Source organism: Pimephales promelas, chromosome 2 (genome assembly GCF_988280905.1).
Source record: "Pimephales promelas chromosome 2, fPimPro1.hap1.1, whole genome shotgun sequence".
Taxonomy (NCBI): domain Eukaryota; kingdom Metazoa; phylum Chordata; class Actinopteri; order Cypriniformes; family Leuciscidae; genus Pimephales; species Pimephales promelas.
The window spans coordinates 1,629,443-1,655,692 of record NC_142770.1 but is presented as its reverse complement, the minus strand read 5'-3'; the positions used below and the strand labels follow the sequence as shown (position 1 = coordinate 1,655,692).

The 26,250-nt window shown below is 37.8% G+C and overlaps 2 protein-coding genes across 26 annotated transcripts in view; both read left to right on the top strand.

The window, feature by feature from the left end:
• ptprsa (protein tyrosine phosphatase receptor type Sa) overlaps positions 1-26,250 on the top strand; it is a 363,573-nt gene that overhangs the window by 111,016 nt on the left and 226,307 nt on the right. For 11 of the 25 annotated variants that reach the window (XM_089133639.1, XM_039682178.2, XM_039682174.2 and 8 more), the window contains exon 1: positions 10,917-11,156. The exons of 12 other annotated variants lie outside the window; for them this stretch is intronic. The gene's annotated coding sequence lies outside the window, so the exon portion shown is untranslated. Of the gene's footprint in view, positions 1-10,916; positions 11,157-11,651; positions 11,671-26,250 lie in introns of those variants that run through there. 2 more of the 25 variants (XM_039682186.2, XM_089133607.1) reach the window with 2 other exon arrangements.
• The window catches only part of LOC120489424 (uncharacterized), a 38,190-nt gene continuing 36,571 nt past the window's right edge, over positions 24,632-26,250 (top strand). Inside the window, exon 1 of the mRNA XM_089118459.1 lies at positions 24,632-25,903. Within this exon, the coding sequence (XP_088974585.1) occupies positions 25,534-25,903 (370 nt within the window). The 5' untranslated portion in view covers positions 24,632-25,533. The remainder of the gene's footprint in view (positions 25,904-26,250) is intronic.

The window sequence follows — 26,250 nt, the reverse complement described above, 5'->3', positions numbered from 1 at the left end:
TTTTAACCTGTTGCTATGTGGTTGCTAAGGTGTTCTGGGTGTTTTTTTAGCTCATGTTTTTATTTGTTGAGGTGTTCTGGGTAGTTTTAACCTGTTGCTATGTGGTTGCTAATGTGTTCTGGGTGTTTTTTTAGCACATGTTTTTGTTTGTTGAGGTGTTCTGGGTAGTTTTAACCTGTTGCTATGTGGTTGCTAAGGTGTTCTGGGTGTTGTTTTAGCTCATGTTTTTGTTTGTTGAGGTGTTCTGGGTAGTTTTAACCTGTTGCTATGTGGTTGCTAATGTGTTCTGGGTGTTGTTTTAGCTCATGTTTTTGTTTGTTGAGGTGTTCTGGGTAGTTTTAACCTGTTGCTATGTGGTTGCTAAGGTGTTCTGGGTGGTTTTAACCCATTGCTAATGTAGTCTGGTTGTTTTTTTAGCACATTATGTGGTTGTTAAAATGTTATAGGTGGTTTAACACATTGCTATATGGTTGCTAAGGTGTTCTGGGTGTTATTTTAACTCATGTTTTTGTTTGATGAGGTGTTCTGGGTAGTTTTAACCTGTTGCTATGTGGTTGCTAAGGTGTTCTGGGTGGTTTTAACCCGTTGCTAATGTAGTCTGGTTGTTTTTTTAGCACATTATGTGGTTGTTAAGGTGTTCTGGGTAGATTAACCTGTTGTTATGTGGTTGCTTAGATGTCCTGGGTGGTTTTGACCCATTGCTAATGTGTTCTGTGTGGTCTTTAGCACATTATGTTTGTTGCTAAGGTTTTTGAGGTGGTTTTAACTCATTGCTATGTAGTTGCTAAGGTGTTTTGTGTGGCTTTAACCCATAGCTATGTAGTCGTGGTTTGTATCACATTAGGTGGTTTTAACCCATTGCTAAGGTGTTATGATTGTTTTTTTAAACACATTGTGTGGTTAGTAAGGTGTCCTGGGTAGTTTTACCGCTTGCTATATGGTTGCTAAGGTGTTCTGGGGGGTTCTAACACATTGCTATGTGGTTGCTAAGGTGTTTTTTGTGTGGATTAAAGCATGTCATGTGGTTGATACCGTGTTCTGAGTAGTTTTAACCTGTCGTTTTAAAGCTGGTTTTAACCAATTGATAAGGGCTAAAAAGGTTAATTGTCACATTATGTGGTTGCTATGGTGTTCTGGGTAATCATAACTGGTTGTTAAGATGTTTTGGGTGGTTTCATCCAATTTCCACGTGGTTGCCAAGTTGGTCTGAGTGGTTTTAACACATTATGTGTTTGCTAAGCATTTCTAGGTAGTTTTACAACGTTGCTATGTGGTTGCTAAGGTGTTTTGTGCAGTTTTAACCCATTGCTACGTGGTTGCTGAGGTGATCTTGGTGATTGTTTAGCATATTATGAGGTTGCTACAGTGTTCTGGGTGGTTTTAACCCATTGCTTCGTGGTTGCTAAGGTGGTTTAAGCAATTGCTAAGGTGTTCTGTGTGTTTTTAGCATGATGTGGTTTCTAATGTTGTCACTATGCAGTTGTTAAGATTATAATATGCACATATGACTCAAATCCCAGCATTTTGCTGTTCGCCAGGAGAAACTTGCAAGTCTGCAGATCATTTTTATGAGTGATATCAATGGCGATGCTAGCCGTAGCAAACAGCGCTAATAACAGTGAACACAGTAAACCATTTCACCAAGGTTTGGGGCTCATAATCTCTCACCGGATCATAACAGGCTTTGCTCAGCGGTGGTCCGCCTAATGGACTTTATGAAAAGGCATCTTTTATTCCACGTGAAGTACGTTTACCATACAGGGGGGACGAAATAACAGCGTCCCAACCCTGCTGGTCTGAGACACAGAGAGGATAAAGGAGCTCATGAATTTATATAGATTCTGTTGAAGTCTGAAGGGAGTGGACAGCGCGGGAGTCTCGCCGAACGCTTATGAATTCATCCAAAGCTAGTGAGCTATAAAATGGACTCTTTGATTCCCCAAATACGTCCAACTATGCCTGCATAATTACAGAGAAGACTCTACCGGCCTGACGTATCGCGTTAAAATGCGATACGGAGAATCAATGCTATTGGAGGATTGAGTCACTGTGTTTATATTATTGTGTGTGTGTTTGAATGAAGCCTCAGGTCGTGTGTTGTTGAGGAGAGCTGAGCTGTTTTGCTCCTTTTCACCTGCTGGAACATTAAACGTGAAAAACCCCAAACGTTTCATTTCTGTATTCAGGGTTTGACATCAACACCTGCCAAATGCCATGATATATAGATTTTCCGATACGTATCAGTAGTGAAATATCGGAAACGCCTCCATACAAACCCGCCTCTTCTCACTCACTCATTTCATTTGTTCCGGATGAAAATTGCCTGAATTTCGACGTGGGATTGCACACAATTTGACTTATTCCCATAGATTTTGAGCACATAAAGCCGCCTCTCAGCACTAAATTGAGTTTGTTTTCGCTGCTTGTTGCGCTTAAGTAGTCAAATACACACTCAAAATAATGTCTAATAAAAAATAATTTGGAAATACGCTCATTTTCCAACTCCCCCAGAGTTAAACTGTTAAGTTTTACCGTTTTTGAATCCATTCAGCCGATCTCCGGTTCTGGCGGCACCACTTTTAGCGTAGCTTAGCATACATCATTGAAGTGCACAAGAGCATTAGCATTTCTCCCCCAAAAAATGACCAAAGTGTTTCGAAATTTTTTCCTATTTAAAACTTGACTCTTCTGTTGTTACATCGATCGTGCACTAAGACTGAGGGAAAATGTAAAGTTGTGATTTTCTAGGCTGATATGACCAGGAACTATACTCTCATTCCTGCGTAATAATCAGGAAACTTCACTGCCGTAGCATGAGTGCAGACGGCGTAATGATATGACGCAGCGCCTGAAAATAGTAGAAAATCGCAACTTTACATTTTCCATCTGCCTGCCTTTCCTTTCTTTCTTCCTTCCTTTCTTTCTTCCTTCTTTCCTTTTCTTCCTTTCTTCCATCTTTCCTTCCTTCCCTCCTTTTCTTCCTTTCTTTCTTTCTTTCTTCCTTCCTTTCTTTCTTCCATCTTTCTTTCCTTCCTTCCTTCCTTCCTTCCTTTCTTTCTTCCTTCCCTCCTTTTCTTTCTTTCTTTCTTCCTTTCTTTCTTCCATCTTTCTTTCCTTCCTTCCTTTCTTCCTTTCTTTCTTCCTTCCCTCCTTTTCTTCCTTTCTTTCTTCCTTCTTTCCTTTTCTTCCTTTCTTCCTTCCTTCCTTCCTTTCTTTCTTCCATCTTTCCTTCCTTTCTTCCTTCTTTCCTTTCTTCCATCTTTCCTTCCTTCCTTCCTTCCTTCCTTTCTTTCTTCCTTCCCTCCTTTTCTTCCTTTCTTTCTTCCTTCTTTCCCTTCCTTCCTTTCTTTCTTTCTTCCTTTCTTCCTTCCTTTCTTTCTTCCATCTTTCCTTCCTTTTCTTCCTTCCTTTCTTTCTTCCTTTCTTTCTTCCATCTTTCCTTCCTTTTCTTCCATCTTTTCTTCTTTCCTTCTTTCGTTTTCTTCCTTTCTTTCGTTCTTTCTTCCTTCCTTTTATTCCTTCCTTTCTTTCTTTCTTCCATCTTTCCTTCCTTTTCTTCCATCTTTCCTTTCTTCCTTTTTTCATCTTTTCTTCTTTCCTTCTTTCGTTTTCTTCCTTTCTTTCGTTCTTTCTTCCATCTTTCCTTCCTTCCTTTTTTCATCTTTTCTTCTTTCCTTCTTTCGTTTTCTTCCTTTTCTTCCTTCCTTTCTTCCATCTTTCCTTCCTTCCTTTTTTTTCATTTTTTCTTCCTTCCTTCCTTTCTTTCTTCCTTCCTTTCATCTTTCCTTCCTTACTTTTTTCTTTCATCTTTTCTTCCTTTCTTTCCTTCTTCCTTCCTTCATTCCTTCCTTACATTCTTTCTTCATTCCTTCCTTTCTTCCTTAATTTCCTTCCTTTCCTTTCTTTCTTCTTTATTTACTTCTTTCCTTTCTTTCTTCATTTCTTCTTTATTTCCTTTCCTTCCTTCCATCTTTCCTTCAATCCTTCCATCTTTACTTCCTTTTCTTAGTTACTTGCATACTTTTACTGTGGTTAACAATTTATTTTCAAATCATTTACTGTATCAAGTTTTATTTACAAACTTGATTATTAGTTTACGATGCCTTGAATGAAAAGCTTGTCCGTATCCCACACTGCCCCGGAGGGCTGGACTGCTGCACTGGATGTGTGTATCGAGCCGCCGGTGGTCTCCAGGAACAGCTGGGTGTTTCTCGGCCGTCATTAGGATTCAGCGACGGCCTCCTCTGACACTTTCAATTGGACCCAACATGGCAGCGGTGTAGTAAATCAGCCTGGGTTCAGCACAGACGGAGGCCAGTACAGCTCGCCTGGTTATGTGTGACCATTTAGTTGATTAAGAATACAACAAAATCAAAACTGTAAAATTGTGAAATATTATTACAATTTAAAATAATGTTTTCTATTTAAATAGGGTGTAATTTATACCTGCGACCAAAGCTGATTTTCAGCAGCATCATTACTCCAGTCTTCAGTGTCGCATGATCCTTCAGAAATCACTCTAATATGATGATCTGATGATCAAATCTGTAACTTTTGATCAATTTAAGTAATCCACGATAAATTACAGTATTTATTTATTTTTCCTCCAAAAAAATAACTGATTACAAAAAAATCTTACTGTTACTGTGAAACTTTCCGTTTCAGATAAATGCTGTTATTTTGAATTTTATATTCATCTAATAATCCTGAAAATATATATTTATAATAATCATAAATGTTTCTTGAGCATCAAATCATCATATTAGAGTGATTTCTGAAGGATCATGTGACACTTTTGTTCTGTTTTTCATATTTTTAATCAAAGAAATGCAGCTTTGGTGAGCAGAAGAGACTTCTTTTAAAAGTCTTACAAATCCAAAACTTTTTACTGGTAGTGTACGTTTGCTGGCTTCCTGATCTATAAAATTATGTACTACAACATGTACTAGTACATATAATACATCAACACATGTGACATGACACAAGCTATAGCCGTATTAGCGTCGACTCACATCTCCGTCATCGTGCCAGGCCTGAATTAACAATTAACCAACTGTTGTTTCATAGCAACCGAAACTCTCATTAAGAAGTTCGTCATCGGCTGCTATATTCAGCACACTACCCTTGGGGTGGGCGTACATCTCTTATAAAGAGATATGTGAAAGATGAAGTGGAAACTGATGTTGAAAGACGTGTCAAGACTTCACATAACAGCCGGTCCCTGGAGAGGCTGTCGTCGCGGAGGTGACAGGCGGATTTTTGTGTGTTTCGGCCCAATTAAATCAAGTCAGCATAGTTTTAAAAACCGGCATGGGCAAAAACGAATGATGAATTATGCAGATAAGAAATAAATGCAAGTGCAAACTCACTGGCGGCGATGCGAGAACATCCCGAAAGCATCCATAGCCAACTATGGTCGCAAGTTGCGTCGAGTGTGTTTCCCTTAACCATCGCAAACAGCATCGCAGAGGTGTGTGTGTGGGTGTGTGCGACAGATCTCGACCTGTTTGCATGACGTAGACAAATAGATAAATCTTGATCTTGAGAAAAATAAGCAAGCTGCCATTCAGTGCAACCTGTGTGTTTATGTAGAACACGTACAAATGATAGAAAAATGATAAACAGTCCTCAGATGCATGTCTGTAATTTATAGCAAAACATCTAGCGTTAATTCAATCTTAAACAGATACTCCAAATGACGTCATTAACCAACGCGGTTGAACGAACAGTTTGTGACAGTACGGTTTCTTGAAACAGTATAGTAGTGAACCAGCCGTGTTATATGGGAATCACATCCCTAGCATGATTTTTAGCATGTTGCTAAGCATGCTAAGGTGTTGTGGATACTTGATAGCCTCGTTTGTCGTTTTCATGTTTTGTCGTCCGCCGGTGAAGAGTTGTGTAAGTTCGCTCACTTAAAAAGTAGTTAATGTTTGTTGCAACAAGTCATGAAATTGAATCCATTTAGGGTGTTTTTAAAGTTAACATTAGCAAACATTCTAACTGTTGCAAACTTAAAACTAATTTTAGCCGCTTTTAGCTGTCATTTTCAAATGTCCCCAAATTAGCATTAGCAAATACATTAAAACTATAGCTAGCCTATATAACATACATTACGTACATCAAATTTTATGTAAATACCCAGATAGCAAACTGAAATTGAATCAACGTGGAAATATGACATCGAAACAACGTTGATCTGACATTGTTTTGCTCATCGCATTAACGTTGAACCAACATCAGACGCGTCATTCTTTCAAAACTAACGGAAAATCAACTTGAAATCAACGCGTTGTTTCAACATTATGAAAGCAAACCAATTTTCGATTTCACTTAGCTTCGAAGAATGCCGCGTCTGACGTTGGTTCAACGTTATGAAAGCAAACCAATTTCCGATTTTCATTTAGCTTTGAAGAATGCCGCGTCTGACGTTGGTTCAACGTTAATTCGATGAGCAAAATCAACGTTGTTTCGATGTCATGAGAGACGTCGTTTCCACGTTGATTCAATGTCAGTTTGCTGTCTGGGTATCTAATTTAGAGCATGACTCGCTGCACAACATGTCATAATTTGAGTTCTGGGTTTGTTCCTGTTTCTAATCACAGGTTAACATTAGCAAACATGCTAATAACGCACAATGAGTACTTACAACTTACATTTAGCACTTAATTTACAACATATTTTTTTGCGACAAGGGTTTTAAACGTATGAGTTTCGGTCTTGTTTCAGTTACTATTTTGTGAGCTAGCATTAGCAAACACGATAATAGCTTATGTAGCAAGCAAGCTTACAAAGTGTGTTTTATCGTTCGTCTGTGCTGCTTCGGAGGACATGGAGCTGATTATTCATGGTGGTTGAGGTATTTATAGTGTTAGTGTGGCTGTGGGAATGGTGTTGGGTGTTTTTTTTTTTTTGCCGTTGTGCATAAGATTGCAAGCCATCCGCCGACAGAAGGAAGTGCCTCCGTTTTCTGTCAGAGTTTAGCACCCTCGCCTACTCGTGCCATCCGTTAGACAGTTGCCATAGATATCCCAGAATGCCATGCGCTCAGCAATGCAGAGAAGATACAGACAGCTCATTCTGTCCATGAGCCCGTAAACCTGCTATGTTAGCGATCGCTCGTGTTAGCTAACCAATCAATGTTTATTTAACACTGGTTTTTTTCCACTTATCGTTAAATCAGAGTGAAGATCCTGCAGACTGAACCCACTTTCTGACAGATCAGTGCAAAGAAAGGACGAGAGATTGAGTTGTAAGGAGAAGCCTTCAGGGTATTTCTTTCAAAAGTGTAAATGAATCATGAAATCGGCCTGAAACGGAAGAGCGTGTTGTGTAACAGTTGGCAAAATGGCAGGAGAAGGGTTTTTTTGTTGTTTCTTGCGACTGCTGTGGAGGATTGGAGCGCAGGAAGATGTTTCTGGTTGCCAAGGCGTTCTGGTGCCGACTGGCCTCCGCTCAGGCTAAGTTTGGCTCTCACGCCAAGCGTGGCAACCCACACGCGTGACATAGGTACGTATCGCACAGAGGAGGCTAAGAATATGCATTCATGAAGTCGTTGGATGTCGAGAGGTCACTGTGAAAACTTTGGTGACACGACTGATCACGTCTCTCTACAGCTCCAGCTCTTTACACACCTGTGAATCTGTAAATCTGTAGTAAATCTGGCGAGGGAGTGAGTGAGTGAGCGAGTGAGTGAGTGAGTGAGTGAGTGAGCGAGTGAGTGAGACTGACTGAGTGAGTGAGTGAGTGAGTGAGCGAGCGAGTGAGTGAGTGACTGACTGACTGAGTGAGTGAGTGAGGGAGTGAGTGAGCGAGTGAGCGAGTGATTGAGTGATTGAGTGAGTGAGACTGAGAGAGTGAGTGAGTGAGTGAGCGAGTGAGTGAGTGAGTGAGTGAGTGAGCGAGTGAGTGAGACTGACTGAGTGAGTGAGTGAGTGAGTGAGCGAGCGAGTGAGTGAGTGACTGACTGAGTGAGTGAGTGAGCGAGTGAGGGAGTGAGTGAGCGAGTGAGCGAGTGATTGAGTGATTGAGTGAGCGAGTGAGTGAGACTGAGAGAGTGAGTGAGCGAGTGAGTGAGTGAGCGAGCGAGTGATTGAGTGAGCAAGTGAGTGAGACTTAGAGAGTGAGTGAGTGAGTGAGTGAGTGAGTGAGCGAGTGAGTGAGTGAGCGAGCGAGTGAGTGAGTGAGACTAAGTGAGTGATTGAGTGAGCGAGTGAGTGAGCGAGTGATTGAGTGAGCGAGTGAGTGAGTGAGTGAGACTGAGTGAGTGAGTGAGTGAGTGAGTGAGACTGAGTGAGTGAGTGAGCGAGTGATTGAGTGAGCGAGTGAGTGAGTGAGTGAGACTGAGTGAGTGAGTGATTGAGTGAGCGAGTGAGTGAGTGAGTGAGAGTGAGTGAGTGAGCGAGTGATTGAGTGAGCGAGTGAGTAAGTGAGACTGAGTGAGTGATTGAGTGAGTGAGCGATTGAGTGAGTGTGTGAGCGAGTGAGTGTGAGTGAGTGAGTGAGTGAGTGAGCGAGTGACTGACTGACTGAGTGAGTGAGTGACTGACTGACTGACTGACTGACTGAGTGAGTGAGTGAGAGAGAGAGAGAGAGAGTGAGTGACTGACTGAGAGAGTGAGTGAGTGAGTGAGTGAGCGAGTGATTAAGTGAGACTGAGTGAGTGATTGAGTGAGTGAGCGAGTGAGCAAGTGAGCGATTGAGCGAGTGTGTGAGCGAGTGAGTGAGACTGAGTGAGTGAGTGATTGAGTGAGTGAGCGAGTGAGCGATTGAGTGAGTGTGTGAGTGAGTGAGTGAGTGAGTGAGCGAGTGATTGAGTGAGCGAGTGAGTAAGTGAGACTGAGTGAGTGATTGAGTGAGTGAGCGATTGAGCGAGTGAGTGAGACTGAGTGAGTGAGTGATTGAGTGAGTGAGCGAGTGAGCGATTGAGTGAGTGAGTGAGTGAGTGAGTGAGTGAGTGAGTGAGCGAGTGAGTGAGTGATTGAGCGAGTGAGCGAGTGACTGACTGAGTGAGTGAAAGAGTGAGTGAGAGAGAGAGAGAGAGAGAGAGAGGGAGAGTGTGTTTGAGTGAGTGTGTGAGTTCATTATCCGCCTGCTGCTGCTGCTGCTGCTGCTGTTTTTGTCTTTGGATACAGGAAGAAGAATCAGAAATGTGTCTTAAGGTTGCCCGTACGTCCAGATGATAACCGTGCGTCACCGTTTACATCGGGATATTGCCAATTGATTACAAATTTCCATGTATAGCCTACAGGAGTAAGTCTCTCTGCTCACGCATGTAAACGGGTTATTCAGAATGTTTCAGAACATTCGCATCATGGCAGCTCTCGGAAAATTCCCAGTTTACAAGTTGTAATTTTTTTTTTTACAATGCTTTTTACAAGTCGGAATCTCGTAATTACGTGAACGCACCTTTTTCATCCTAAAACTGATACATGATAAATATACACAATGTTTACAGTATTTTATCTAAAATGACATGTAATGTACTTAAATATTATTAATTTTACAATATTTATTTTTTAATAGTCTTACTGTATCATTTTTACTTCATTGTTTTATTATTATTATTTGTTTGTTTTTACTTAAAAAAACACTAATTCTCATTTCAGTAATATCATGGAGTAAGTACGCAATTATTTTTGCCAATTATTATAAAAAATATTAAATTAATAATAAAAAATTGGCAACACATTACAATAAGGTTCATTAGTTAGCATTAACTACTAATGAACTGCACTTATACAGCATTTATTTATCTTTGTGAATGTTAATTTCAACATTTACTAATACTTTGTCACATGTCACAATTAGCGTAATTAGGAGATGAGGACAACACATCAATTGTGTGTTTCTGTGGCAACAACATGGTCAGGTGGTACAAGTGGGATCTCTCGGAAAATTCCCACTTTACTTGTTGTAATTGCGAGTTCTAAGGACTTTTTACAAGTTGGAATCTCGTAATTACGTGAACGCACCTATATTTCATCCTAAAATCAAAAGAAAATTTGTAAATTATAATATACACTTTTTACTGTATTTTATATAAAATTACATGTGCTTAAATATAATTTATAATTTACAATAATTTTGTACTGTAGCACTTTTACTTCAGAATTCTGTTTATTCATAGGAAAGTTACTTATTACTTTAATCAAAAAAATGTAATTCGCATTTCTGTAATTTTGGGAAAAAAGTCATTATTTTGCCAATTATTATTAAAATGTATTAAAATAAGTCATATTGTTTAAATCATATAGTATAAATCATAAACATACATATTTTATGCAAAATTAAATGTACTGTGCTGTTTTACAAAAATTATTTTAACCAGTTAATAGTTTTACTGTAGCATTTTTACTTTATGTTTCTGTTTTTATTACTACTATTAATTTTACAATGCTGTGAAAATCGTATAATTAAATTATTTTGTTGCTTATTATTTTGCTTTCAAATCGAAGTTTTTTATATATACACACATAAAATATATTAACAAATTTTTGACAACACTTTTTTTGGGAAATTGTTATTAAATTCATGAATTATATAAATGGTAAATAATTATATTTATATTATTTAAATCGTAAAGATCATGTCGTATTAACTCTAAAACCCTTCATTTATGCTAATGCTTTAATATATTCTATTATGAAATATATATTCTAGGCTATATTACATATTTAATAAGATTCCTAATTGAGGGGGAAAAAATGTAATTGTCATGAGAATTTGAGGTGAAACGGACGTTTCTTCAGAAGTCTATAGGGGCGTGGCTGGAGTCCGCGCGTTACTGAAAGGGGCGGAGTCAGAACAAGCGTCCTGTTAGGGAGGGGCGGAGTCAGAGAATGAGGGAAAGAGAGAGACGGGGGGGGTGGGCGTGTCCATGACGTCACCCCCCAGCTCTCCTCAGCGCGCACAGCTGTGGTTTCTCCGGAGCGGAGCTTGAAATCAGACGCGCCGAGCGAGACGCTGCGCTATCCGGGGGATTTAACGCGTTATTCGCCGCCGTCCACACCCGGAGCTCTCTCTATCTCCTTGGATCTGCCCTCTCCTTGGATTATTATCATTATTTATTCCTTGGCGCGATGCTGATGAAGATGTAAGGGGGTTTTGCGCGTGCAGAATCAGGGAGACCGCAGGAACGCGCTCGTTAAAACAAGGTAAGAGCAGTTGAAATGTGACAGCAGACACTTTATGTGAATTTCAGAAATGATTGGAAATGAAACGCCTGTTTGTATCCACTTCCACTGAAGTGTGCGGATATTTTGAAGCGCGTGGAGAAGGTGGTGCCCCAGTGCGCAGTTCGCGCTCCAGACGCGTTTTGCGCATTGAGAATAAAGTCAGTTTTGGTGCGTTTTAAGACTTTCCAGCGCGTTTCTGTGGGTTTATTTGCCCGCGGGACAGTCATCCACCCCTCCAGAGCCCGAAGCCTCGCCTGTGTAAACTGAGAATTGATGCCACCGTGCGCGTGCCAGCCTCGCAGATCCGATATCGAGCACAGAAACGTGTTGAGCACAGCATATTTGAGATGTTCGTGTGTGCGTCTGACGCGATCTTTCAGGAGATTCAGTTCAGCGATGCCCACCTGCTGAAAACTAGTGGACAACACCTCATCTGAGCGATCGCACGAGCACATGGAGACCGTGTCCGGGGCTTTAGATCATCATCTCCGAAGTAAGAAATCTGCCAGAGTTTAGAGATCAAATGCACGGTGCGAAACTGATGCTGTGCGTGGGGGAAATAATACATGTTATAATTACTTAATTGTGCATATTATATTATGTTCAGAATTGTGTGTTTTATTGTGTATCGCGTCCGATATTCCGACTGAACATGTGCATTTAGTCCTTTCAGTCTTGATGTGTGTTTTATGAATCAGTGATTGATATGTGTGTGTGATACACGAGGTGTTTTCGTCATTTTAATATTTCATGACAGATGGATTTGTATTTTTGCACAGTAATTGACATGCCGAGTGGTGTGGTTTACAGTGGGTCCGATGTGTGTGTGTGTGCTGCATTTGCATAAATCTAGGCTTGACAGAAGAGTAATTCAAAGCCACACCCCTTTATGCACATATCAAGTAAAATGCGTTTGTTTAGTATCTCTATTCATATAAAGTGTGTGTGGAAGTCTCTCGCCGCGTGTGTTTATGAGTTCGCGGGTCTGAATCTAGTGCTCAGTTTCCAGATTTGTCTTTTGATTTGCTCCTAGTTCTCCCGCAGCAAAGTGGGATAAGTACCTGTCATTGCTTCTGTATGGAAATGCGTGTCGTTGCTGCATGAATGGTCATTGTGTTATTTACGCAGGGCTGCCAGGGTCCGTCCATCGCTCCGGCGGATTGATCCGAGCTCATCTCCACAACCGCCTCTCCTATTACAGGAGTGACGTAACTGCTCATTAAACCACTCAACTACTGTTCGCTCAAGGAGAAAGCTACTATTTATTTATTTATAATTCAATGAAAATTACATCAGTCCATATTTCACGTATTCGTTGGCGTAAGCAAATGGACCTACTTTACGCAAAATGAGTACTTTACAGAAGCCTTTGATATCTCAAAGAGCAACTATCTATTTATTTATTAATGCGTTTTGGGATATCTCACCAAAAAAAAAAAACGTATAGAAAAGACAAGATATATTTTTAAAAACATGGATAAGAAAACCCGCATAAACTAAGATGGAAACAAATCCGCGGCATAAACCTCATGGGACTTTGCCTCAGCGGAGGCTGTGATTGGATAACTGGACTAACCAGTGGACCAATCACATCGCAGCATCTCAAATGTTGGTTTGGTGGCTCTGAAACAAGTCATTTATAATGGAGGAAAAAAAAAACAACTTGTTTTTTATTACTGAAACTTTGCGGTAATTTCCCAGGAAAATCAATAATTTACTCACTCCTCAAGTTTGTTACAAACCTGGATGAATTTCTTTGTTCTGCTGAACACAAAAGAAGAGATTTGGAGGAATGTTGGTAATGAGTAGATCCCGCCCCCCACTGACTACAGTACCCCCCCCCCCCCTCTTCATTTTTGGGTGAACTACCCCTTTAAATTCGCAACTTTGAATGAATGAAACATGTCGTATTTCTCTCAGCCCATATTTCACAAAGAAAAACTGACATATTTGCCTGAACGTTCATACATTTTAATTGGTAGAAGAAAACAGACTATATATATATATATATATATATATATATTTACAAATTTTATTATTTTTATATTTAATTCAATATTTTATTATTTTTTATATTTAATTCAATATTATATTTTATATTCAATTATTTTTTATATTTATTTTACAAAAACATCTGTGGACTCAGTACGTCCATTCCTTCATCATCCTTCCTTCCATCCCTCCATTTATCCCTCTATCATCCATCCATCCATGTTGTATTATGTCTCAAGGAGTAACTATTTATATTTAAATTTTTGGCATATTTGCCTGAAACATTTGTACGTTTTCTTTGATGTAAGAAAACTGACAGACTATTAATTTTTTATTGTATTTTAACATTATATTAGTTGATTTATATATATTTTCATGTAATACTATTATTAGAAATTAAAAAAAATAATATAATATAAAATAATAAATATATATATAAAATACATTTTTGTTTGCATTACATTGTTTATTTCTGTATATATAGCTAGACGTTAGCTGTTGATGTTTATGAGCGACTATAGTGTGTTTTGAGCGGCTTCAGCCTTGAAGCTCCTTCAGAGCAGTGTGTGTGTGTGTGTCTCCACACTGATCTGGGGTGCGTTTCCCGAAAGCATCGTTAGCCAACTATGGTCGCAAGTTGGTCCCAATTTCCATTGAACTCTATTGGCAACGACGGGACTTGCGACAATAGTTGGCTAACGATGCTTTCGGGAAACGCAGCGCTGATTTGCTGCTCTCTCTCCTTCAGCTGAACATGTGAAGGATGTCAGGAACATGTTGATGTGTTGTGGTGTCCCAGCAGCCCTTGTTGTGTGAAGACGGATGGTCTGCGCTCGAGAAGGATGAGTGCACTTGCCTCTGTGAATCCATGACACACTACCTGCTGTAAAACACACACTTAATGAGCAGCAGAGAGGATTATGGGCCGTGAAACAACACGCGTGTCCTAAGAGTCGTGCAGGAGCTCTGCTGAACATCATACATCATTTACTCTTCAGATCTTAACGCTTGCTAAAAGTGTTGCTTTGGATGATTTGCTTAAATGATGTTTATGTAGGAGGATCTGAGCATTAGCATTAGCATTAGCAGTGTGCTAACACCTGAGCAACTGATTTCAGGACAGTTATGGGGAAACGAGTTTATCTAGACATCGACTGCAATAGGCAAACTTGTCAGTTCATGTATTGTTTTTCTGCTAACTGTATTTAACAATTAATTCACAAACAATTATTGTAAAAAAAACCTATAAACCTATGCTTTAGAAATGTGTCTTATTTTATTCTTTAATTATTATTAGATTTATATATGTTAGAAGCAAGAGATCAAATTTTATTTTCTATTTCTACATCATAGAGGATCATGGAAAGCAATTAGAGGATCTACATCATTTTATTTTATTTTCTATATTTACATACTATAAAAACAAGATATTAAATAAATATAATTTAATTAAAATATTATTTAATATTTAATGTATTTTTGAATATTATTTATTATTAATGTATTTTTGATATATTCAGAGTATCTCAATTGTGTTTTTATTTTTTATGACTATATTTATGTACTTTAAAAACAAGAGTTTTTTGTAAAATAAAATTAGAGGACATACATCGTTTTATTTTAGTTTTATGATTATGTTTATGCATTTCAAAAAAATAAGAGATCAAAATTTTATTTTATATTCAATCAGAGGATCTAATTTTTTTATTTTATGTATATTTAGAAATTGAATTTTGTATTTTAATTTATGATTGTTATATTTATACATATTTTTAATTCTTATTATTTTTGTTAATTATACAATTAGGAGGATCCAAATATTATTATTATTTTTTTATAAATATGTCTATATTTTCGAAATTATTTAATAATTTTTTTTGTCCGTTAGTTTGAGGCGTCCCCTTGTCGACCCCCGCCGGTCTCTCGGTGTGCTGTGTGTGCCGAGAGCCTCTGCTTGTGCTTTTACACCAGTGTCTGGGCTCTTCTACTCGGACCTCCCGCTTGTTGGAAGCAGAATTTATCCTTTGCTGGCGTTTCCAGGAAGGCATCAGCCTTTATGCGCTGGAGCCTGACACTTTAATGGGTTTGGTGTGTACCTGCGCTCGCACAGGGGGTCGACAGAAAGCAACGGGTGCATATAAAAGAATGATGGGCCGCGGTGTCAGACAAGATGGAGAAAGAGTGTTTCGCACCTCTGGGAATATAAACGCTTCAGGCGGATCCGAGTTCATCCGTCGTGTACGGGTCAACAACACAGAGTACGGAGTACAGGTGAAACTACAAAAATTACAATATCGTGCATTTGATTTTTCAATTGATTCCATTTTATATGCAAATGTTCATTTATTTCAGTAATTCAACTTAAAAGCTGAAACTAATATATTACATAGACTCATTACATGCAAAGTGAGACCTTTATTTGTTATAATTGTGATTATGATGGCTTACAGATATGAAAACCCCAAATTCAAAAAGGTCTTCATAAGCTGTGTACTTGATGATGTCATCAGTGAAGAAAATTCGTTTTAGAGGCCGATGTACACAAGTATCTGGCAGTTGGTTTGAGGGGCGGAGTTTAAAAACAGTGAGTACTTGATGATGTCATCAGAAAAAGAAAAGAGACCGATGTATGCAAGTATATGGCAGTTGGCGTGAGGGGCGGAGTTTAAAAAAGTGAGTACTTGATGATGTCATCAGTAAAGGAAATTCGTTTTAGAGGCCGATGTATGCCAGAATATGGCAGTTGGCTTGAGGGGTGGAGCTTAAAAACAGTGAGTACTTGATGATGTCATCAGTGAAAGAAATTAGTTTTAGAGGACGATGTACACAAGTATATGGCAGTTGGTTTAAGGGGCGGAGTTTAAAAAAAGTGAGTACTTGATGATGTCATCAGTAAAGGAAATTAGTTTTAGAGGCCGATGTACACAAGTATATGGCAGTTGGTTTAAGGGGCGGAGTTTAAAAAAAGTGAGTACTTGATGATGTCATCAGTAAAGGAAATTCGTTTTAGAGGCCGATGTACACAAGTATATGGCAGTTGGTTTAAGGGGCGGAGTTTAAAAAAAGTGAGTACTTGATGATGTCATCAGTAAAGGAAATTCGTTTTAGAGACCGATGTACACAAGTATATGGCAGTTGGCTTGAGGGGTGGAGCTTAAAAACAGTGAGTACTTGATGATGTCATCAGTAAAAGAAATTAGTTTTAGAGGCCGATGTACACAAGTATATGGCAGTTGGTTTAAAGGGCGGAGTTTAAAAACAGTGAGTACTTGATGATGTCATCAGTAAAGGAAATTCGTTTTAGAGACCGATGTACACAAGTATATGGCAGTTGGTTTGAGGGGCGGGGTTTAAAAACAGTGAGTACTTGATGATGTCATCAGAAAAAGAAAAGAGACCGATGTATGCAAGTATATGGCAGTTGGCGTGAGGGGCGGAGTTTAAAAAAGTGAGTACTTGATGATGTCATCAGTAAAGGAAATTCGTTTTAGAGGCCGATGTATGCCAGAATATGGCAGTTGGCGTGAGGGGTGGAGCTTAAAAACAGTGAGTACTTGATGATGTCATCAGTAAAGGAAATTCGTTTTAGAGGCCGATGTACACAAGTATATGGCAGTTTGCGTGAGGGGCGGAGTTTAAAAACAGTGAGTACTTGATGATGTCATCAGTAAAGGAAATTTGTTTTAGAGGCTGATGTACGCAAGTAAATGGCAGTTGGTTTAAGGGGCGGAGTTTAAAAAAAGTGAGTACTTGATGATGTTTTTAGTAAAGGAAATTCGTTTTAGAGGCCGATGTACACAAGTATATGCACTCTAAATAATGCTGGGTTGTTTTAACCCATTTTTGGGTCAAATATGGACAAACCCAGCCATTGGGTTACATTTTTAAATGACATTTTTAACCAAATGTTTGAGTTTGTCCATATTTGATTATTTGATATTTGATTTAATATGTGGCAGTTGGCGTGAGGGGCGGAGTTTAAAAAAGTGCATTCTTGATGATGTCATCAGTAAAGGAAGTTCATTTTAGAGGCATAAAACGCTGAATTTAATGAAAGACGAGCATTTATTTTGTCTGTAGAGTAACTGACACACATTGAGCGCTTGTTTGACAGCCTTCAGAGAGCGCGTTGTGTTAAAACAGTGCGATGACAGGGCGTTTAATGTGTTTGTGACTCATGGTAAAGGTCAGTGTGAGACCCGGTCAGTGGGAGACGGATGGATGGATGATACGACCCTCGTTCACACCGAGCACTTAGAAGACGGTGAAGCTCGAAGGTCACCTCAACATTTCATCCGTCTTCCCGCCCCGCTGAGATCATTCTCCACACGAGGTCCTCTGAGGTTAATGCATCCGGACAAACAGAGGAAGACGACGTTCGTTTGTTCTATCTTGTCCGCGTGCTTGTCGTCTGCAGTTTTCGTCTGCTGACATAATATCCATGAATGATTCATCTGCGCTTATGTATAATTGAATGAAGGCAGGCAGTGGCTCTTCCGCCGGTGTGTGTGTGTGTGTGTGTAGACTCCAACAATTTCATACACTCTTTACATCTTTATTGGTCTGTTGTGGGATAATCCGATCAGGATGCATGAGATTGCCATATGCGATGCGTGACTGGGGTTATGTGATGATGATGATGATGATGATGATGGAGAATGAGGAAGGCTTACGCGTCTCACTCTTTCATGGCATTAGAAGCACAAATCCCAAGGGTTTGTTTGGGAACTGTTAGATAAAGTATTATCTGGCATTGAAGGAACTTAGCTAGTTTTAAACACATTGAATGTCTGATTCCCCCGTTTAAAATGATTCTGTCACGTTGAGGTTTTCATTGTTTTAATAATTGTAATAATTAACAATCAAGTAGTAATAATTCTGTGTATTAAGTTATTAATATTGTGTTTCTATATTAATCATAAACAAATATTAAATTATTCAAACTCATAAAGTACGCAATATATTGATAAATACATATATGAATATACATTTTTGTGATAATATATATATAGGCCTATTTAATATTTTTATATTTTATTAAAACTCTTTATTTCTATCAGTAAAATTAAAAATATATATATTACACAATATTTTTTTATGAATATATTAAATATTTATATTTTTATGTATTTATAATATTTATATAATTTTTTTTTAGGAATATAGTATAAATATATTAATATAATTTTTTACTGATTAATATAAAAATTGGTCATATTTATATGTGTGTGTATTACTTTTTATTAATTACAAATAAATACATTAATATTAAATTATTAAATATTATTTATATTTATCAGTAAAATTAAAAATATATATTACATAATATATTTATTTATGATTATATTTAATACTTATGTGTATATACTATATATATATATATATATATATATATATATATATATATATATACATTATATATTATATAAAATAAATTCTAATGTGGTAAATTGTCAATTTTAATTTGCTAATTTCTTTTACATATATAATAATCAATTTATGATTTTCTAAACTACTGTACCATTTTCAGTCATTGCAATATTTGCAAACCTCATGTTAAATGAATAAAAAGAAAAAGAACTGATATTTGGCTTTGTCCTTCTCCTCGTTCCTGTCACTCGACAAGAAAACAAAAGCTTTCCTGAGTTAGTGAGAGTAAATGAAGACGAGCGATGGGATGAAGCCGATATTGATCCGGGAAACTCGCTTCACTGTCCCCTTCCCATGATGCCTTTCACCTCGTCCGGATCTCAGCCGCTCCTCACAATCCCCTGTCTAGTCCTCGGATATATGCATATTATCGGCTTAGTCTAAGATCTGGACACATCTGTATTCACACACACACACGTTTAGCCCTTTTATCATGACATATTTAACACACAATGCTCAGCATGAGCTCAGGCTTTCACAATCTCACTGAAGTTAAACCGTAAGAGGATGAAACGCGTTAAAACACGTCCAGATCATATTTCACACAAAAATATAAATATTATATTTATTTAATGTGCTTTATTTTAATTTGTCAATGAAATAATTGTCAATGAAATGCATCGCATTATCGTTATTATCATTATTATTATTTAATAAATAAATAAAATAGGCTTAATTTTTATTTATTTTAATGTATTAATTTTATTTAATACAATTAAATGTATGTATTTTTTCCCGATGTTTTGTTTTTCCTATTTTTATTATGATGCATTTTAAAAATACTAAATCTTTTTTTAAATATTTATTGTTTATTTGATTTATTTTAAAAAAATTGTGTATTTATTTAAAAAATAAATTTAATATTTTTTTATTCTTATTTTGATTCATATACTAAATGTTTTTTTATATTATTTGTTAAATATATATTTTATTTTTTCTTGATATTTTATTTTTTGTGTTTATTATTAATTTGTTGTTATATTATGCTAAGGAAATATTTTCGTCATGTTTCCACATTCTCGTCGTCTTTCTGTTTCTGCTAATTCTCTTGCTCCGCTAGTTTCTGCTCTATTAACGGTAACAGCGTTTCCCCCCCTGTAGGTCCTAATGGGTTAGCGTTAGCAAGCACACAAGCGTAGCCGTGTCGCTATCAGTCAAAGATAAAGCCCTGTAGAGATGTTTCCTCTCAGGATTGATCGTTCGGCTGCTGGTTTCCTCCAGTTTCCGATACAAAATCAGCATTGGACCTGATTCAACTCGACGAAAGCAAAAACCAACTCAAAACTGAAAAAAAAAAGTGTAAACTGCCAGCTCATTTGCATTTAAAGCAGCCCAGCGTTCTTTAATTGAGTCAGTTTATCAGCACAGTTTAATAGTGCTAATTTTACTTACACCTGGGAACGCTTAAACAGACACTGTGTGTTTCCTCCAGTATTAAGGGAGGAGGAGTGTGAGGGATTTGGCCGGGATCTGGCTGTTGTTTCCCAGGTATGCAGCGGACAGAGAGCTGGGAGACGGCCAGAGATGAGGACGTGTAATATACAGCTTTATTGTGCCCGTATAGTCTAAACTGACACTATTTGCTTTCCTAAAACACAATTTCTTATGGATAAAATCCAGTCCTGCTCTTTTCCCGCCAAATTGAATATCCAGTTTCACTTGGACACCCGTCATGTGTTCAATGTAGTTCAGCGGCACTCTTATAATACTGTTGTTGTTTACTTTAGGGAGCAAGGCGGAGCGCTATTCTTCCCTTAAAATCAACCGAGGACCGATGCAGGCTTAAACCGAAGTGGGAGATGAAATTACCCAGGATTCCTTGCGAACTCAGTGAGCCAGTGTGGTGAAGTGATGGGTTAGGACCCCAGCTTAGGATCCCATTAGTATGCCTGATCTAAATCTGTTCTTGCGATAACTTGTTGCTAACGTGAGCTGTTTTTGCATTACGTACAGTATGTGTAGCTTGAATGCTAAAACTCGCTGCTATGGGCAAGATAAGATCAAACATAAAAGATAAAAGCAGTTTGTTGCCATATGTACAGCGGTTTTCATAGTAGGTTGCTTCATAGCTGAGGAGAAAAGGACATTTAAAAATACTACTTTTATTGTGTCACGAAGTGTCGTTTTACGAGTTTTTCAGTCATGAACTTTAGAAGTTAAAAGACGTTAATGACTCGTTATAACGTAGTTCAAACGTCTTCTATAATAAAGTGATTTTCTATGATTTGTAACCAGGCACTAAAGCGATTACCCATAAAACTAGTTTTGGAAGTTAATCTAATTTTATTTTAGATTTCGGTTTTGGATTCCAGGGATTATAAAAAGATGATAAATGAGGTAAAAGTATTAAAAACTAGCCACGTTCGTCGAGCGCATCATCTTTCCCTTCACAGCGCTCTTAAAAGTACAATAATCCGCGCAAGAGACGTTGCCCTTGTTCCCATAGCGACGCGTGCTCAGAAACGGACTGCAACTAGACAAGCAAACCATGCTTTAGTTGCTCTGGTAGACCACCTTATTTCAGAAAAATATTGTATGGTAGTCAATGGCTAACTTTTACAAAAGTTAACTTTACTGAAGCTAACTTTACTGAAGCTAACTTAACTGAAGCTAACTGACGCTAACTTTACTGAAGCTAACTTTACTGAAGCTAACTGAAGCTAACTTTACTGAAGCTAACTTTACTGAAGCTAACTTTACTGAAGCTAACTTAACTGAAGCTAACTGACGTTAACTTTACTGAAGCTAACTTAACTGAAGCTAACTTTACTGAAGCTAACTTTACTGAAGCTAACTTAACTGAAGCTAACTTAACTGAAGCTAACTGACGTTAACTTTACTGAAGCTAACTGAAGCTAACTTTACTGAAGCTAACTTTACTGAAGCTAACTGAAGCTAACTTTACTGAAGCTAACTTTACTGAAGCTAACTGAAGCTAACTTTACTGAAGCTAACTGAAGCTGACTTTACTGAAGCTAATTTTACTGAAGCTAACTTTACTGAAGCTAACTTTACTGTAGCTAACTGAAGCTAATTTTACTGAAGCTAACTTTACTGAAGCTAACTTTACTGAAGCTAACGTTTGTCATTGTTTCTATAGTCTTACGTTATAATCGTAACGTTACGCCACCATACTTGAGTGTTTTGTACAAGACTGCACACACACGAGACGCAGATCTCGCTATTTTCTCGCAGTATATATTCTCGCAGTTTCGCTATTTTACAAATCGTTACTGCGAGGTGAGGTTGTTAATCGATGGTGTTTGCTTCTGACGCATTATTTCAGCTTATTCCTAAAATAATAGTTTTAACCGCAGAATTAATTCCTGGTGGAAAACTGCATTACCTATAATGCTGTGCAGAAACTTCCACCAATCAGAGAGATGAAAATCAGCCAAAATATCTTGTTAGCTCCGCCCACTCCCATTAAGCACCGCAATCGATTCTGCGCTCTCAAATTACTTGCATATATATGCATATTATGCAATAAAAGGAGGAAATTAATGGAAAAAAAATAATACTAATAACACTGCTAAAAAATGGTTTGATGTGTTCATATTATATGATATGCAAATGCAGTTATGTTAATGAGTTGTGACATCATCGGTATGTTTGCATAGACTGCAGAGAAATACAGAATCTGTTTTTCTGTGATATGATCCCATTAATGAGTGAGATTTTGTGGATTACAGTGGCCCAGAAAGCCTCTTGTGAGCAGTGTTGTGTTCAGCGGGTCATTAGCTGACTCGGGAATGAATGTTTTTTGTGGTGACAGAGCCGGTGGTTTATTACTCGGGAGTGAGAGCTTGTGCTTCTCCTGAGGAAACGGCTGCTGTTTAATTCATGCGCTGAAGCGACGCTGTGATTCTGTTAAATAGAGGACGTCTGCTCATAGTCTACCATATAACATTATCCGGTTTAATTAATCGTTATCCGCAAACCACACACGCATCTTCGTATAGATGACTTAACTGGTATTATGATGAAATTGAGTTTCATGTGAAGTAGGTTGACGGAGATTGCTTTAGTTTATTTAGAGATTTAGAGATTTATTAGGTTGTTATTATTATTATTATTATTTTATTAATTATTAACTAATTTTTTATTAGTTTTATTTATTCATTCATTTTTATAATTTATTTGCTTATTTAAATTTATGTTTGTATTTATTTACTGTTATTTGTTTATTTTTATTTATTTGTTTATTTAATTTATATTTTTGTATTTTTCAGTTTTATTATTTATTCATTTTATTTATTTGTTCACATATTTATATTTTTGTCTGGATTTATGAATTAGTTTTTTATTTATGTATATGTATTTATTATTATATTTTTTTATAATTGTTTGTATTTATTTATTAGTTATCTGTTTTATTTACTTATATATTTTTGTTTGTATTTATTATGTATTTGTAATTTGTACCTTTTTTTCAATCATTTAAATATAATATAATTTTTTTCATTGTTTTACTTTTTTTTAAAAGCTTGTGTTGTCGTATTTTAATTCGGTGAAAACTAGACTGTCAGTGTGTCGTATTATCCTCCGCCCAAGTTATTTGACATGTTACCCAAAAGTACGTCATAATTGAATACATTTTGTTGACGTTCTGATACATTCTAATATTTTTTTATGATCTTGCCTTCATTTCCAGGATGGTTCTCGTGCACTAGACGTCACAGCTGACTCTGTAGGCTTTTAATTACGCCGTGAATCCACAGCTTTAGAAGGCAGATGTGAAACTTTCTACTCCGGTTTTCTTTGGCGTATTGTTTCTTCTCATGACTTGCTCTCTTCTTCCCCTCGCATCTATTTGCAGTTCTCTCTGGAGTTGTATTCTCTTTCAGGGCTCACTGGCTTGTCATCTCCCTCGCTGAAGATCTGAAACGCTCTGGAACCTTCCGTTTTAACGAGTCCCAATCAAAACCCGGGGAAATTGGATGCTGCAGTGAACTGTAAAGAGCTCTAGCGATTCCTCAGCTTCAAAAGCCTTGTCGATACAAAAATCTTAATTACGCAATAGATAAATGCAGGTGTATAGATGCAGTTATGCGGGAATTTCAGTTTGTTTGACAGTGTGTGATTATGAACCGGCACCAGTGGACTCCTGCTGCGTGTTCTTCGATAAGCAAGATCTAATTCACGATCCCCGCTATCATTGTTTTGATCCTCAGTGCTGGAGAGCAATTACCAGCATCAGAAACCCTGCTGAATATTCACGAGGCCCCACTGTATTATGCAAGTATGCAGAGAAATATGCAAAGCAGATTTGTGGTTAATGCAGGTATGTTCATGTAACTAACAAGATGCGTTTAAATAAACCCTAAGTGTAGAGATTTGGTGTTATGGGGATCTTTTAAGGCCCTTTTGACACCCTAGTAACTCCATAGCAACTCTTATGGTTTGTTTGAACGCGAATTTAATTATTTGCGCGAGTAGATTACATCCAAAGTCAATACAAAGACGCGAATAGGCGTTGCGAATTGGGCGACTCGTTTGCCGCGAACGTCTTCCGCGCAAGTTGAAAAATTTGAACTCGAACGGAAGATTCAAGCGTCTTACTAGTAAGACGCGTATTTGACGCTCTATTCGCGTTCGGTGTGAACACACCATTAGAACACGTTAGAAACACCTTAAAAACCTCATAAACACTCTGAGAACAAGCAGCATATAGCGACTCTTAGAAACCACAGATCAACACCTTAGAAACAGCATAGCAACTCTTAGAACATTTATGCAACCACATAGCAACTCTTAGAACGCCTTAGCAACCGCATATAAACACCTTAACATCCGCATAGCAACTCTTAGAACCTTTACGCAACCACATAGCAACTCTTAGAACACCTTAGCAACCGCATATCCACTCTTGGAACTCTTTCACAAGTGCATGGCAACTCTTAGAACACCTTAGAAACCACCTATAAACACCTTAGCTTCCACATTGTAAGTCTTAGAGCACTTACGCAACCACATAGCAACTCTTAGAACCTTTACGCAACCACATAGCAACTCTTAGAACACCTTTGTGACGACCCCTGCTGTTGGTCTTGAGTGTTGCTGTTGGTACCTGAGCCCGCTAATTGCATCAAATGGCCTAATTGCCTCAATGGAAACACCTGTGACCTTAGACGCTTAAAAGATCACCATCTGAGCCAAGGAAGGAGGGCTCTTTGGTTTCGGACTTTGCTTTGGTGTTTGGCTTGCGTTGTATTTTGTTGCTTTTTGCATTCACATTTCAAACCTCAACATTGCATTACCCTTTCAACCATGCACCGTGCTCTACACACTGATTTTGCTGATTACTACAGAAACACTTTTATTTTCTTTAATTGTTTTCATTTCATTATTCTGTTTTGTCTTATTATTTGTAGTTAAATAAACATTATTTTTGAGCCTATAATTTGGTTTGCGTGTGTCCCTTGTTTTTGTTGCTTCCCTTGAGCCAAGGGTCGTAACAAATTGGGGGCTCGTCCGTCCTTTGATAATTTGATTGCTTACATTTTTGGATGCTTAATTTGATAATTGATTATTTGTTGGACACACGAAAATGTTTTTTGCCAAAGTCAATTTGTTCACCGTGTGAAATCACCAGTTGGTAAGTGAATGTGCAATATTGTTTTTTGAACGTGAGTTTTCTCTGATAGGCATAGCGGCATGTTTCTTTTGAGATGTGTCGGGTTTGTTATTTTTGTATAGTGTTGCGGTGAAAGTGGGTAGTAGTAATTATCTCGGGAGCACATCCGTGGTGTTGAAGGCGTCGCTGGTTTGACCAGTTGCGTTTTTCACCCAGCGGGCTACAGTGCATAAATACCCCCCACCGGTAATCGCATGAAGACTAGGGTTGAGTTAGGTAGAGTATTGGAAAGGTAGAGGGAAAACTCTCGTTATTTGATTGCACTGTGCTGATTATATTTGTTCTGGTGATTTCAGCATGGCTGATATTGATGAGTTTGTTAGTTCACCTTCTCATGAACTTTTGAACGGGTGTACTAAAGAGCAATTATTGAGTATTGCTGAACATTATGAAATTGTGATAAAAGATAAAAGGCTCAAAGAAAATGTTAAGACAGCTTTGAAAATTGAGTTAATTAAACAAGGTATCTTAGATATCGAGATGGAGGAAAAAGATGTACCGATTGCACCTGACTTAAAAAGTAATTTGTCTTTTGAACAGCAAAAAGAGCTGCTACTTCTACAGATGGACCATGAGAACATAAAACTGCGTGCTGAACAAGGTAAAAGGGAATTAGAAAAGGCAAAGTTGGATTTGGAATTTCTCAAGCTCAACCTAGTGAAAGAAGGTAAGCTTTCTGGTTCTGGTCAGGAACAGAATGTGTTTTTTTCGATCAATTCAAACTTAAAACTCATTCCTAAATTCAACGAGGAAGATCCTGATACTTTCTTTACTCTATTTGAACGCATGGCAGAATTAAGGAACTGGTCCGATGATAATCGTGTTGCTCTACTACAGTGTGTGTTAACGGGGAAAGCACAAGTAGTCTTTTCTTCATTGTCGCTTGACGATTGTAAAGATTATGAACGAGTTAAATCTTTAATTTTAAAGGCGTATGAATGTGTACCCGAAGCATACAGACAGCGCTTTCGATGGCAGAAAAAAGACCAGTTACAAACAAACTTAGAATTTGTG